This window comes from Morone saxatilis, unplaced genomic scaffold (genome assembly GCF_004916995.1).
Source record: "Morone saxatilis isolate NCDOM2014 unplaced genomic scaffold, NCSU_SB_2.0 Contig4, whole genome shotgun sequence".
Classification (NCBI taxonomy): domain Eukaryota; kingdom Metazoa; phylum Chordata; class Actinopteri; family Moronidae; genus Morone; species Morone saxatilis.
This window is the reverse complement of record NW_023339984.1, coordinates 10,118,157-10,131,497: the sequence shown is the minus strand read 5'-3', so window position 1 is coordinate 10,131,497 and position 13,341 is coordinate 10,118,157. Positions and strand designations below refer to the sequence as shown.

The following is a 13,341-nucleotide window of genomic DNA, read 5'->3' as shown; positions in this document are numbered from 1 at the left end:
TGAATATTGCACATTTGCCTCCTAATTTTACTTACAACCTGCATCAGTGTTCAATAAAAACGGATTAAAAGTTGAGCCTCTGTTACTGAGAAACAAACACCTAGCTAAAAAGACACACATTTTTATTAAAAGCACTACTAGAAGGAGGGAATCCCCTGCATCCATTATTTACAACATATTGTACATTTACAGCTTATCCACAAATAATATCCCGTCTTCACTGACATCAAGCTGCAGGGGGAGCTACAGTATTATTCCACAATGGCTAGTGACACAAGCTAACAAGCTAGTAGACAGCACAACCACTGAAACATCATAATGGCAGTACAGCTCAGCCCACATTTACATGCATTTTCAAAGCTCTTGTGCTTGATGTGATCCCAAGTCTTGGTGTGTAGTTATGTGTTTTTACTTTCTTCGAAGGCACTTCCTGATTAGATTTTCTTTTATTACAGATTTGTCTCGTTGTGAGATAATTCCTCTAAATGTTAACACTTGATTTTTTTTTTTGTATTCTGGCCCACCTTGATGACACATTGGGACAGGTTGTTGTGCGTGGGAGGAATGAGAGAGGGTTGAACTTGCTCGCACTGGAGGCATTTACAGGAACACCCAGCTCGTTTCTTTGCAGCAGCTCTGACAATTGTACAATCTGGTCGAGCGATAGCTAGAATGATTGGCATTTCAGACCTACGGTTTCACGGCAGTGCATCAGGAGACATCAATGGGAGGCCACATGCTCGCAAGAAGAGGTGTGGACTCTACATCTGTAGTGCTGTAAGATGCTGATCTCTGATAGTCACATAGTTTGTTTCAGCGTCAGTAGTAAATCCACCTCGAGTTCCCAGCTGATTATGTGCACACTCACGTTCTCCAGTAATATAAATAAGGTGATGATTGCAGGTCTGTTATGTCTCATGATCGTTCTTTTATCTTTCATTTCCTCGTTCTTAGAAACTGGCACTTTAACTAATAAAGTCCCTAAATAATCTTTGTTCTTTTAAACATGATTTAATGTAAACAATCCTTGATGTGTTGATCTTAATGGAGTGTGCTGGCCTTGCTGTTGGCGACCATGCTCGCAGCCTGCATGACTCTGTAGCGCTCTCGGAGGTTCCGCCGCCTCACGTGCTCGTTGGTGATCTCTATGACGTTTGCTACGGGGAACCAGCCCTTCTGACCGTCGGACAGGCGGATGCCTTCATAGCAGCCTGTGAGAAAAGAGGCGAGGTAGGAGGAGGGATATGGGAGGAGGACAAACAAGGGGAAGATTGGAGGTTTCTGTTTCGTTCATGCAAGAAAGTCAAAACAAATCAATAAACTGCTACGGTGGAGGGTTCGGGAATGAGGCAGTTATGAGGATCGGGGTGTATAAACAAGCAGAGTCAAAGGAAGGGTAGTGTTAATGGTACAAAGTCATGTCAGGACATTCAGTTTTGTTTTGATAGGAAACCTGTTATGAAACCTTTTTAGCCCGTCTAGATCCTCAGAAACTGATAAGCCAAATACAGAGAAACAGGAGAATGTCGTAGTAACATGACGCAAGCACAGATTTATATCACTTTTGTTGGTTCTCTGTAAAAGAGGAAACGTTTCCTATGTGTGATCGTCTTTTCTCTACTGTCTCCTTGACAGCCTGATAAATAAACAAACAACTCATTGGTCCAGCTCCTGATTTCTTACCCTCGTTGGTTTTACGGATGACGTTGATGATCTCAGTGGGCTCCAGGGTGAGCTCGTCGGCCTGCTGGGCAATGTACGGCTCCACACACTGCACCTGAGGACAATCTGACACACGTACACGTGGATGTAAGAAAGTATGGATATGAAACACACACTAACACGTGGTGTAGTATCACTTTGTGTTTACTGTGTGTGTGTTTCCTCACCCCAGTCTTCATAAATCACTTCATCATCGTCTCTGTCTGGGTTGGTCGGGTTAGGGAAAGCCGCCATCCACCTGTGCATGTCCGACCTGTTGACAGAAACGTCGTAATTTGCTCTTGAAGTCTTAAGTAACACGTTAGGAGTTAGTATTTAACTGTAGATTGTAAGGAAGCTACTCACTGGGAGGGAGCTTTAAACAGCCTCTCCATCATGCGTCCCTGGTGGTTTTCCAGCAGGGTGAGGTTGAAGCAGTGCTCCAAGGGGCCGCCGCTGCTCCCACTTTCGTCTAATGGCTGCACCTGCACCAGAGAGCGATGGGCGTGGTCGAGTACCACAAACCGTTCCGCACTGGTCAAGAAAAAGGAGAATCTATGTTGTATCCCATTGTTGTGTGTTTCTTATCTGATATGTGGCAACAATGGCACATGTAAAAAACTCTTCTCTTCCTCTCAACTTTATTCCCTCAAACGCTACTTCCTGCTACATTTGAGGAAGCCTGGAGTTATTTCAGTAGTGATGACACCATTAAAGAGTTGTGATTACTTTTGCGGTCAGTGTTTCCATTGTTTGAGTGGCATTATGACAGCTTGTCAAAAGAGGCAGATATTGTCTTTGCACAGCTTCCAAGGAACATGTCTTGTTCCCCAGCCTAAACATATGAAATATACTAGAGAACAGTGAGTGAGTACCACCCTCCCATAACCTATCAATACCCTTATTGTTAACAAGGTTAATGATAAACCATCACTTGTCATCTTGAATATATATAGTGCAGTGCATAACTATGAAAGAGCACTTATCCTGAAGGTAATACATAATCTCAGTTTACAGGATAACTTACAGGAGAGGGTGGCTTTATAATATTGTAGACAAACTGCTTCGACAGGGTTTACTAATAGTTGTATAATAGGTGTGGTATAGACAGGGCTCAGCAGTGCTGACCTTGTTAGTTGTCAGCTCTCTACAATTGTATGTGTGCAGACCGCTGTGCATGGTCAGAAGTGTTTGGCACAAGTTGACCTTCTGCAGGAATATTAAGAGGAACTTGTCCACCTAGTGATCCTCTCTAAGATTAAGACACACTGGAAATTCAGCTTTAATGTGAAAGAGCTAGCAGCCTCTAGCACGCTAACATGCTGATATTCAGCAGTTGTAATGTTTATACCATGTTCAGCAGTTTTGTTTAGCACATTAGCATGTATTTGGTTATTAATCACTGAAATTTTGACCTGATGAAAGCGTTGAAGATCACAAAAGTGATGAGAATTTATCCTGATTGGGGCTTGAATGCGTGCAACCAATTTCATTGCAATCCATCCAATAGTTTTTCAATTGGTGCTGAATATCGACTCTGCCTCACCCTTTCTTTGCAGCGATGATGAGTAGATCATTGAAGAGGAAGAGGTTGACGGGGGTGAACTTTGCCCTCATGTTGAAGAGAGTTCCTCCTTTGGACATTTCCTGCAGCTCTCCCTTCTTCTCCAGATATCGTGTTTGGGAGATGATCGGGATGGCCTGGAGACAGACAGAAACATTTATCTCTTCGTCAAAACAGAACTGCTGACAAATCAAAATCATTTATACGTTTATTGTGTGCATTGGAGTTTACCTTGAGCTTGTCAAACTCCAGTGTTTGAGAGATGTGGATCAACTCCTCCATCTGTCTCATCCTTCCCACCTGTGTGTTACACTCGTCAATGATCTGTGTGGGGAAAAAAAGAGAACAAGATTATGAAATAAACACTTTTAATAATTTAAAAGATTTATTTTTCTTTCCACACCCATATTCCCTTCAGCCGTTGTTATATAAAACTGACTGTGCCTCCCTGGGAAACACACTCGAATGACTCTCTGTTGGACCAGACTGCCTCATGCTGCCTTTGTCCTCAGTGACACATATGACTCACTGTCACTGTGGCGCTCAATCAATAGGAAATCCTTCACTCAAACAATGGCTGACGTCAAATTTCCAGAGGCATGCGAGGCCCTCGAGAGTCAAATTATTTGGATTTGTAGGCAGAAGGGAGGGTGAAGAGTGAGGGGTGTTTACCTTTGACACCGAAGCCAAAGCCTTGGAGGCCGTCTGCTCCTCCGCCGTCCTCTCCTTTGTTCTCTTCAGGATGTTCTGAAACGGCAAACAACAACTTTCTATTTTTGCAACGGACAAACAGCATCAGCAGGATCATTTATTTTTCCATCTGCAATCGAGGTCATAAGGTTGAGGCGAGGTGTGCCCATGTGTTTGCTCACGGTTCGAGAAGCAGTGACGAGTTTGAGCTGGAGATAATGCTGGAATGAGGACATACCACAAAGCCACACACCGTGATGAACTCTTTCTATATAAGACTATTGACATTCAATGGCTTGTAGCAGGAGCGGAGAAGGGTCAGTTATACAGAATGTAGCGTGGCTTTCTGCTCAGTCACTTGAGGAACTAATATAAAGGCTGCGATTGCTAACTGCATTGTGGTCATGCACCACTAATATAGCTGTGGCACTGAGCTCCAGAGCTTTGTTCTCACAGAAGAAAAAGCAAAAGCAAACATATTTATAGTTCTTCATTTATAAAGCCTGCACACTGACTCAAAACCACATGCATTTCCTTCTTAAGCAGATTAATTCTACCTTACAAAGACAGAAACAGTCTTTTTAAATACATCAGTAGTTTAGAGTCAGTGTGCAGATGTTTTCCACTGATGTGGTTTTCCAGCCCTAGCCAAATGATGTGTGTATAATTATGACATTATGTGCCATTAAGCTTGTTCCTGAGTTAGATGAGAAGACTGGTACCACTCTCATGCCTCTACATTAAGTATTAAATTGGAGCTAGGAGCCAATTAGCTTAGCTTAGCATGAAAACTGGATGCAGGGGACAAAACAAGTGCAAGCCTGGCTCTATAATACTCATATTAAAGCCTCAGTAAGCCTCTAAAGTTAAGTAATTACCAAGATGTATCTCTGTTGTTTAATCTCTACACAAACTGAAATAAAGATTTTACAGGGAGCTAACGATTATGCTAACTATTTATTGGCAAACATTAGTCGGACCGAAAGCCCGGCTACCAGTCTTTATGCTAAGCTATGCTAATTCCCTCCTGTGTGTATTTATCCATCTATTGTTTTTTATTTTTAAAAGCAGCAACATGTGTATGGCAGGAATTCCCATGATGCCACTCACCTCAATGAGCATTTTAATGCGTGTTATTCGCTGGAAGGGCAGCAGCAAGAAGGACATGAAGGGCAGCCGCTGGCATTGAGGCGACTCTTGTAGACGAGTGATGACCGTAGCAAACTGCACGTTGTTCTTCCTGTAGACGCACATAAATGCACAATTACATGCGGCTGTAATGTTCATACACTTGTAAAACAGAAAAGGGGTGAGAAAGGTCGTTTTAGAGAACAAAATATCATTGAAAAACAGTATTTTATCTCATCTTTTGTGCTCCTGTAGTGAAGAAATTCAATCTTTCTATCTGACAATCAATGTCTGATTTAGCGTTTAGTTTTCCTGACAAATAAAAAATGTTGTGGATGAAAACAACATATGTGAGAGTAAGCTTTTCCCAATTTCTGTGACTGTGATTGTGATTAAAGCTACAAACATTCATCTTTGAGAATTGTCACTTGTGGAAACAACTAATAATAAAAAAATAAGAAAGTTAAGACTCAACCAGCCTGATTCTCAGATTCTAAGAAGACAGACACTGATTCAGAAGGAAAAGACAGACTGCGGTTCCTTACATGAGCAAGGTGTAGGTCTTTTCTTGGTAGATCTGGTTGCGGACGTAGTCGATGTAGGCTGGGAAGTTGTGCTGGGCGTGGTAGTGGATTATGTCGCAGATGTCAGGGAAGACGAGGTCTTCAAATATGCGGTCCTCCAGGTCTTTGAGGAACCTGTGGAGTCAGAAAGCCAAGGTTTCACTAAAAACTTAAAAGTGACTTGAACCATAACCAACAACGAGACCAGTGGTCAACTCAAAACGGGCTGTTTAGCAGACATTTGCAGGATCTTTTGTGTCAAAAATTAAAATCAAACATGGACTCGACAAACACTTACAAAGCTTTAATTGACCATCGCCTGGCCTCAGTTCAGGAAATGACTCATTACATCTTTCCTTTTCTTTTCCTATCTGTTGGTATCTTCGTTCCAAGCACCGAGTGACCTTGTGGTAGTTCAACTCATAAATCACCTTCCTATTTCCCTTTTCCTTTATCTCCCTCCGTCCTTCCTTCTGTCATTTCTCACCTCTCGCTGACCTCCCGGACCCTGAGGATGTTGGAGAAGAGGGTTTTCTTTTCTCTGATGATCATCGTCTCCTCCAGCTCCCGGCTGTCCAGGAAGTGTTCGGTCAGAACTCGCAGGGATCGAAGGTAGGAGGCCTCTGATGTCAAAACCTCAAACATACTCTGCCAGGGACAAAAAACAAACATTAATTTGCAGCCTTAAAATTATTCTGTGGTGTGTCCCATTTTGTACAGAAACGAGCAAAGAATGAAGATAGAAAAAAGAAAGTAAATAAGCGTCTTTTTAATTATGTAAATGTTGGTGATTAAATGGTACCACAAACTGAATAAAATGCCTTTTTTAAGGGCAACCCATGGCTCAAAGCATGACTCATATCTAAAAGTTTTAAGAATTTCTAGTGAATAACAGTAAGAATGATTGATATTAATGATTTTTATTAATATGTAACCCATTATATAAGCAAAAGTGTTCCCAAACAAGGCCTCAAATGCCATGTAATTAAAATACACCTTGGAAAAAGTAAGGGAGTAAGTAAACAAAAAGCCAAATAATAAATTAAAATGTATATCTCTTTTAAATAATCACTATGAAAAATATCCATTTATATATTATATTATATGGAGTAGAGCAGAGAAACAGAGCAGCCAGCTGAGAGAGACGTTGATGTTAAGGTTATATGAAATGCATCTTAGTCCACTACTCCATTGTGACAATACATAAAAATCAATTTTAAATGAATCCTTGTAATTATCGTTATCCATACCATCAATTCCTTTTAATACAACCTGTTTTATTGATGTATTTCAGTCACTTAAATCAAATAAAGAAAAGGTTTATTTGCAAGCTTTCAACGTCTTACACTTTGTATTTTCTTAGTTGAGTTAAGAATTTGTGTGGCATTTTTCTTTTTATTTGACGGTAAAGAGACATTAAGGACACAGGGGGAGAGATGTGGCGACGTAGGAGTTTCCTGGCTGGACTCCTGTGGTTATATGTTAATGCGACTAAACAATCTGCTGCTAAGAACAAAACTGCATCACTTCCTGAATCTATGTGTTTTCCTTGAAAAGTCCTGCCTGACGCTGGAAAGTTAGAGTGACTGTAAAAGCTTTCATGAACTGGGGATAGAGTGAATCAATATTATATTACAGCAGCGAGTGATACAGTGGGGCAGAGTGGGCTTTAATTTATAAAAAAACATCACATTATTACTTTAAGATGTGATTTAAACCTTGATACTGCATCTCCCATTTCTCTTTCCTCGCATCATTGATTTCTCTTGATGTAATCTCTCCCCAGTACATTAGCCTCCACCTCCTCTCCTCACCTCCTGGTACTTGCACTTCTCAGGGGTGAGCTGCTCCAGCACGCCGCTCTCCCGCACATTTGGGAGGTCTTGCCACAGGGTGCTCTGACCCGGTGTGGGAATAGGACTGCTCCTGAGCGCTCCATTTCCAGTCCCAGTCCCAGTCCCAGTGCGACGGGCTGTCCAGTCCATAGCGTAGTCCGCGCTAGTTTTACTGATGTTACGGCAAACTGTCTGCCGTCGGATCTCCTTGGTGATGACGGTGGCACGGTACGTCTGGTACAGAGGCTCTGAAACAAGTCACGAAAGGTTCCTAATAGTAGACCCTGGTATACAAGTAACAGATATACATGCTGTCCCCAACACATGATGCAGACATGATGGATCCTGCTTCCAAATGCAGTTAAAAACTGAATTGTACACTGAGTTAACAGTTTATTACCTATACAATCTAATACACCACCCCTATAATGATTCATTTATGTAGTTTTTACAGTTTGTGACAATGTTCGAGAGGTGTAGATTATATTTTAGCCTTTACATATTATTCATATTAAAGTCAATCGGTTTATTTCATTCACATTTTGTCCTATTTAGTAAAATGAAAGTGCACCAGAAAAAAAAAAACCTCAAAAATCTCCAACATTGCATCATCAACAAATGTGAAACAACTAAAAAGGGTTAATGAAAGTAGGATTTAGAGGAAGGCCTTTATTATTAGGTTGTAAAAAGGTATGAAATAAACTGGTAACTGTTGAGTGATTGTTCCCTTTAATAACCCAAACAGTGTGATTTGTTCACCGACAGTTTTGTTAAAAAAAAAAAAAGATCAGTACAGCCGGAAGCTGTGTCCCATTTCAAAACTACACACTAATCCTAAACTGGTTTTGAATGTGTTCACACAGGAACGGAGACACAAAAAAACGTGTTGGTGCTTGTATTGTATCACCTCCTGTTATTTTAAAATGGTAATTTATGTTCCCTTTTTTGTATACTAATGGCAAAACAGTATGTAAACCAAACAGAATTTGGACATTAAATAAGTTTGCAGCTAACAGATTGAATTACTGATTGAAGATGAATATTTGCTGATAAAAATGATAAAGGTGCATTGCTCTCATACTGACATTGTTATCTGTTTACTGTGATATCTTTGTGATACTGTGACTGTGTCCTGTTAAGTCTGTTTATGTTTTGTTTGTGTCAGGTGTCAGTCTTACCATCCTGCAGCCGGGACTCCCAGCTGAACGAAGACTCCTTCCTGAGGGAACCTCTCCCGACCGGCCGTCTGAAACCGGAAGTGTGGAAAGAGGAGAAAAGGATCAACCAGGGAGATATGATACCAAACTGTCCGAACACAGAGTTAATTATATAATTAATTCCTCAATACACACAAGAACATTGACGCTGACTTTAAGGGTAAGGCTGGTGAAATACTATATTTTCCTTATCGTCAACAAATCCCATAAAAAGAGCAAAACCAATAGAGTGATAGTCCGTCTGTGAATACTATCCAACTTCTGTCTGTGGCTCTAAGCTCCAAAACAACAACAACAAAAGGCTAGTAATAGTTTCCTAAAACAGCTGGGCACCTTTTAGCAAACATTAACACAACAGGAGTAAACAATGCATTTGTTGGGGACTATTTTCAGATGCGGATTAATACAGATTTTGTGTGCTAATGGGTAATTAGAGCAGGACAGTGTATGTTGAAATGATTAATGATGAACTATAGTGCCCTGGTTCATTGTGGCCCACTGATGTGTTTTTAGTAGTTTTTAGTAGTTTTTTATATCACAGTAATAAGCTACATCAGGCTTTGACTACACTTACTTCTATACTTGTTAATAGGATCAATGCTTTTGATCTTTTCATGGGATTTGTTGACAAACTGAAGAACATTGAATACTGTCAGACTTGTAAGTAAAAGTGAGGGTCAGAGTGATAACTCACAGCTCTTCCACACCGTCCTCTTTCTCTCCTTCATTCCCTCCATTCTCCTCTTCTTCTAAAAAGAGAAAAAGTAAATGGTGTCATCGCTTTGGATTACACAGAAAATTAACAACTTGTGCATCATTCATAGCTCATCTCAGGCAAAGATGATGATGTTTGTTCAGCACAAACCTTTTTTCAGTGTGAGGGATTGCACTGAGGCACTGCTGAGCCTCCTGGGATCGGTCTTTGGCGGTGGAGGTGGGGGTCTGTGAGGGCTGGCCGGGGGTGGAGTGATGGCGTGTTGGGGGCTCAATCCGCTGGCAGTGGAGCCGCTGGGGGACAAGGGCCGCAAGTTGCGCCACTCCTCCATCGTGGGCTGGGGGAGAGGAATGCCGCCCCGGTGCACCGGAGTGAGGCTGCGGCTGTCCTGAGTCACGGGCATCCTTGGCGGGATGGCGGGCGGCACGTCGGTTGGGCTCGAGGTGGGTTCTGCGTTAGCCTGAAACTCAGATGTCGGGTCTGATGTGCTGTAGGACAGCTTAGACCGACGGGCCGGTTTACGCACTTTGATCAGAGGGATATCCAGTTCCTTGATCACGTTTGTGGTCTTTTTAGGGTCGACCACTGGAAGTGTGGCCTCATAAATATTTTCCTCTTCGTTTTGGGTGGGCAGGTGTTGGATCTGTGCCGACTGAGCAAGTTTAGGGGGAACAGGGGGAGACTGAGAGCGACTGACAGCAAGGGTGAGAACGGAGTGAGGGCCCGGGTCTGAACGTCTCCTGTGACCCTCTGCGATCAAAACATCCAAAGACTGGTGGAACTTTTTCTTTTGCTGCGGCACTTCACTCTCATCGACCACGATAGTCCTGTCCCACACCTCGCCGTCCTCTTCCCCTGCCTCCACATCCTCGTCCCAATCCTCCCCATCCTCCGCCCTCTGCTCTTCCCCATCCATCTCGTCCTCGTCTCTACCCTCCTCCCCATCATCGTCCACGTCCACAGGCACCCAGACTAGTTTCATGCCGGGCCACTGGAGGTGGCACACGCAGCTGCAGCTCGGGTCGCAGCAGGGACTGAGAGGCACATGTGGACTGTGCTCCGCCTCCGCTTCATCTCCTCCAGTCAGCTGAATCTCCACCTCTTTTCCATCTGGCGCTGCATCAAAAAGAAGCAACAAAGATTGAATTCTTTGAAAAGTTTATGAAAAGGGAAGAAAATAATCACCATAAACTGCTTTGCATATTTTACTCCTTCCTGATGTTGCTATAAGCCCAGGCTAGAACACATTAACAACGAGTTAATGAGAATTTGCTGTTTTCTTTTCCTACATGTGCTTCCCCAGATAGGGCGGCACACTTTTATCAAGAGCTGTTTTTTTTTTTTTTTTAATTCCACCAGCAGCAGCTGCAGATGGCGCTCCCTGGACTGTCGAGTCAGCAGTTCATCACTATGCAAATACAGCACATCTGCAAGTGGTGTGTTCAAATATTCATGGGACGTTTGGAGCGTTTTTTCGGGGGGAAAATTCCAATATTGACAAAAGGAAATGGAAGAGGTTGAGTTAAGAGACAGGAGAGTTAGGGGGAAGGTTAAATGGGTCAGTGAGTGAAGTCCAAACTTCAACAATCCAATGTTTTCTGTATCAGCCAATACAGATGTCTTTTTAAAAACATAGTTAAATGAAGATCTAAAGAGGATTGAGCTTCATTTTGTTGCTAATGTAATAGTTGCATTAAATTTAATCTCCATAATCTCTCAAATATCACCAATAAGGCTAAAACTATAGTTCAATTTACTAATTAATCATTCTACAGGAAATTACCAACTATTCTGATACTGAATTAATCGTTTTCATTTTTCACATTCTTTGGATCCAGCCTCTCGTATCTGAGGATTTACTGCTTTTCTCTGTTTCATATGATTGCAAATTAAAAACATTTGTGTTGTGGACTGTTGGAAGACAAACGATTGACTGGACAATAACTGACTGATAAATCAATACTGACAATAATGATTAACTGCAGCTCTAATCAGCAATGAAAAGAATATTGAAATTGTCTTTTGATGCTGATATCGATAATGATGGCATGTGATTACTTTATATCGGTGCAAAATCTGCTGTCCTGCTTAAAGGCTTCCTGTTGCTTGTGGGGGAACCAAAACAAGGAAGTGATAGTAAAGCACAGTACGTGTAACTGGGGAGGGAACACACATATCAAAACTGTCCAATGTGACAGCTAATATTATGCCCCTTCTCTGGGTTCCTCTTTTGTCAAGTCAGGACAAAGCTGACCATCAAAGATGACACAGCAAAGTTTGTCCTGTTTAAAATTAAAAGTGACACAGGTATTTATGTTCTTTACCTTACGGCTGTATAATCAATAATCAGAGGATAACAAGGTGATTAAGTGGGTGATGGATATAAACGCTTGCGTGATGTCTTTTCTTACTGCAGAGCGTCACTTCCTGCTTTCACATTACTCACACACACACACACACACACCCTCACACACACACCCAAACTCTCTTCTACACACAAGTGATCAGCTGACTGACAGAACCTGTTTATGGTTGTTGGTTCAGACTAGCCAGCGACACCACACAACAACAACAGCCTGACACTCACATAGTAAAGTCTTTACATGCATTTGTTGCATCAACTAACAAATGTCAAATAATGTAAAATAAAGATGTATTGCAGTTTTATCAATGAGATTCACTCTGGATCTCTGCCAGGTGTGTGAGCCTGTCAAAGATTACAAGAAAGGAAAATGAAATACAATTTATCTCTTCATCTTATCTTTGTTCTGCTGACTAAAAGCTGCAATGAACAGCTTTAAATGTTCCAGCTCTGAAAAGGTAAAAGTCTAAAACCTTTTATCTTTTCAAGGAAGGATGTGACACAGCTCCCTGATGTTTACCATATAAAGTAAGAGTGACTTTATTATTCTCCCAAAGGAAATTTGGTTGGCAGAAAGGCAATAATGTATATTATGTGTGATATATTCAGTACAATACAAAAATAAATAGAAAAAAGTAGAAGATCCAGCCAAAGACGGACACAAATCTAAATGATCTAAATAAGTAACATCCACTGTACCTGATCGACCTCCTTCCACACTGATGCTGTCCCCCTCCTCCACTCGTTCGCTCTCTTTTGGCTTCCTGGTCCTCTTCTTAGGTAGAGGAGGTGCCTGCTCTCCTCCTATCTGGAGCGGCAGACTGGCGCGTCCTGGTTTGGGCTTTACCGTAGGCGGCCTTTTGAACCGTTTACTTAGCGTGACTTCTGCCGTACCATTGGTTAGTTGCTCCACCGGCTCGTTCGCCGCACTCTCCTGTTTGCTAAACTTGTTCACGATCCTCTTGACCTTCCCTTCAGAAAGGCTCGTGCTGCCGCCTCCGTCTCCCGAGGGAGGGGAGCTGGCTTGTGGTGACGGTTTTGGAGGGATCTCCGGTCTCAGTTTTGCCTCGGGTTTGAGGGGCGAAGGCGATGTGGACCGCTGGGATGCTTCCGGGACAGACATGGTAGCTGGAGTCTTTTCTTACGGTGTGTTTCACTCCCAGCCCTGACCAATCAGAGGTCAGAGGTCAGTGTGAGCATCACCTGATGAGTAGAGAGAGAGAAATGATAAGAAAGTTTAAAACCAGTAAACTATTAACGGACTGATGGACAGTTAATATCAGCAGAAATAAAGTATCGATGCAGCAGAACCAGACATATCTTCTGGCACTTATGTTACCCACAATACAACTTGGCCACCGACAGTTCAGTCGCAGATTCAGATGTGTGGTGCTTGTAGCGGCTAATGTGGCCTCGAGCTGTTAGCCTCAAGCAGAAATGAGGAGCGGGCTACAGAGATCACATTCAGCGCAGCCCCGTCTGGAGCCACAAAAGGCTTCATGCAATGTTTTTCACATATGCAGCAGCACTCCAGAAGAGCTGCAAACAGATCTGAGGCGTTTACCT

The 13,341-nt window shown here is 42.3% G+C and overlaps 1 protein-coding gene across 1 annotated transcript in view; it reads right to left on the bottom strand.

Annotated features, from left to right (window-relative positions):
• Window positions 1-12,978, bottom strand: part of si:dkey-38p12.3 (rho guanine nucleotide exchange factor 15) — a gene marked incomplete at its 5' end in the record, with an annotated part of 13,150 nt that extends 172 nt beyond the window's left edge. Inside the window, 15 exon segments of the mRNA XM_035675840.1 lie at window positions 1-1,211; window positions 1,684-1,788; window positions 1,890-1,975; window positions 2,068-2,235; window positions 3,248-3,402; window positions 3,497-3,589; window positions 3,938-4,012; window positions 5,066-5,195; window positions 5,629-5,781; window positions 6,134-6,294; window positions 7,461-7,729; window positions 8,660-8,727; window positions 9,393-9,447; window positions 9,564-10,529; window positions 12,475-12,978. Of these exon segments, the coding sequence (XP_035531733.1) occupies window positions 1,042-1,211; window positions 1,684-1,788; window positions 1,890-1,975; window positions 2,068-2,235; window positions 3,248-3,402; window positions 3,497-3,589; window positions 3,938-4,012; window positions 5,066-5,195; window positions 5,629-5,781; window positions 6,134-6,294; window positions 7,461-7,729; window positions 8,660-8,727; window positions 9,393-9,447; window positions 9,564-10,529; window positions 12,475-12,898 (3,078 nt within the window). The 3' untranslated portion in view covers window positions 1-1,041.
• Window positions 12,979-13,341: the final 363 nt, after the last annotated feature.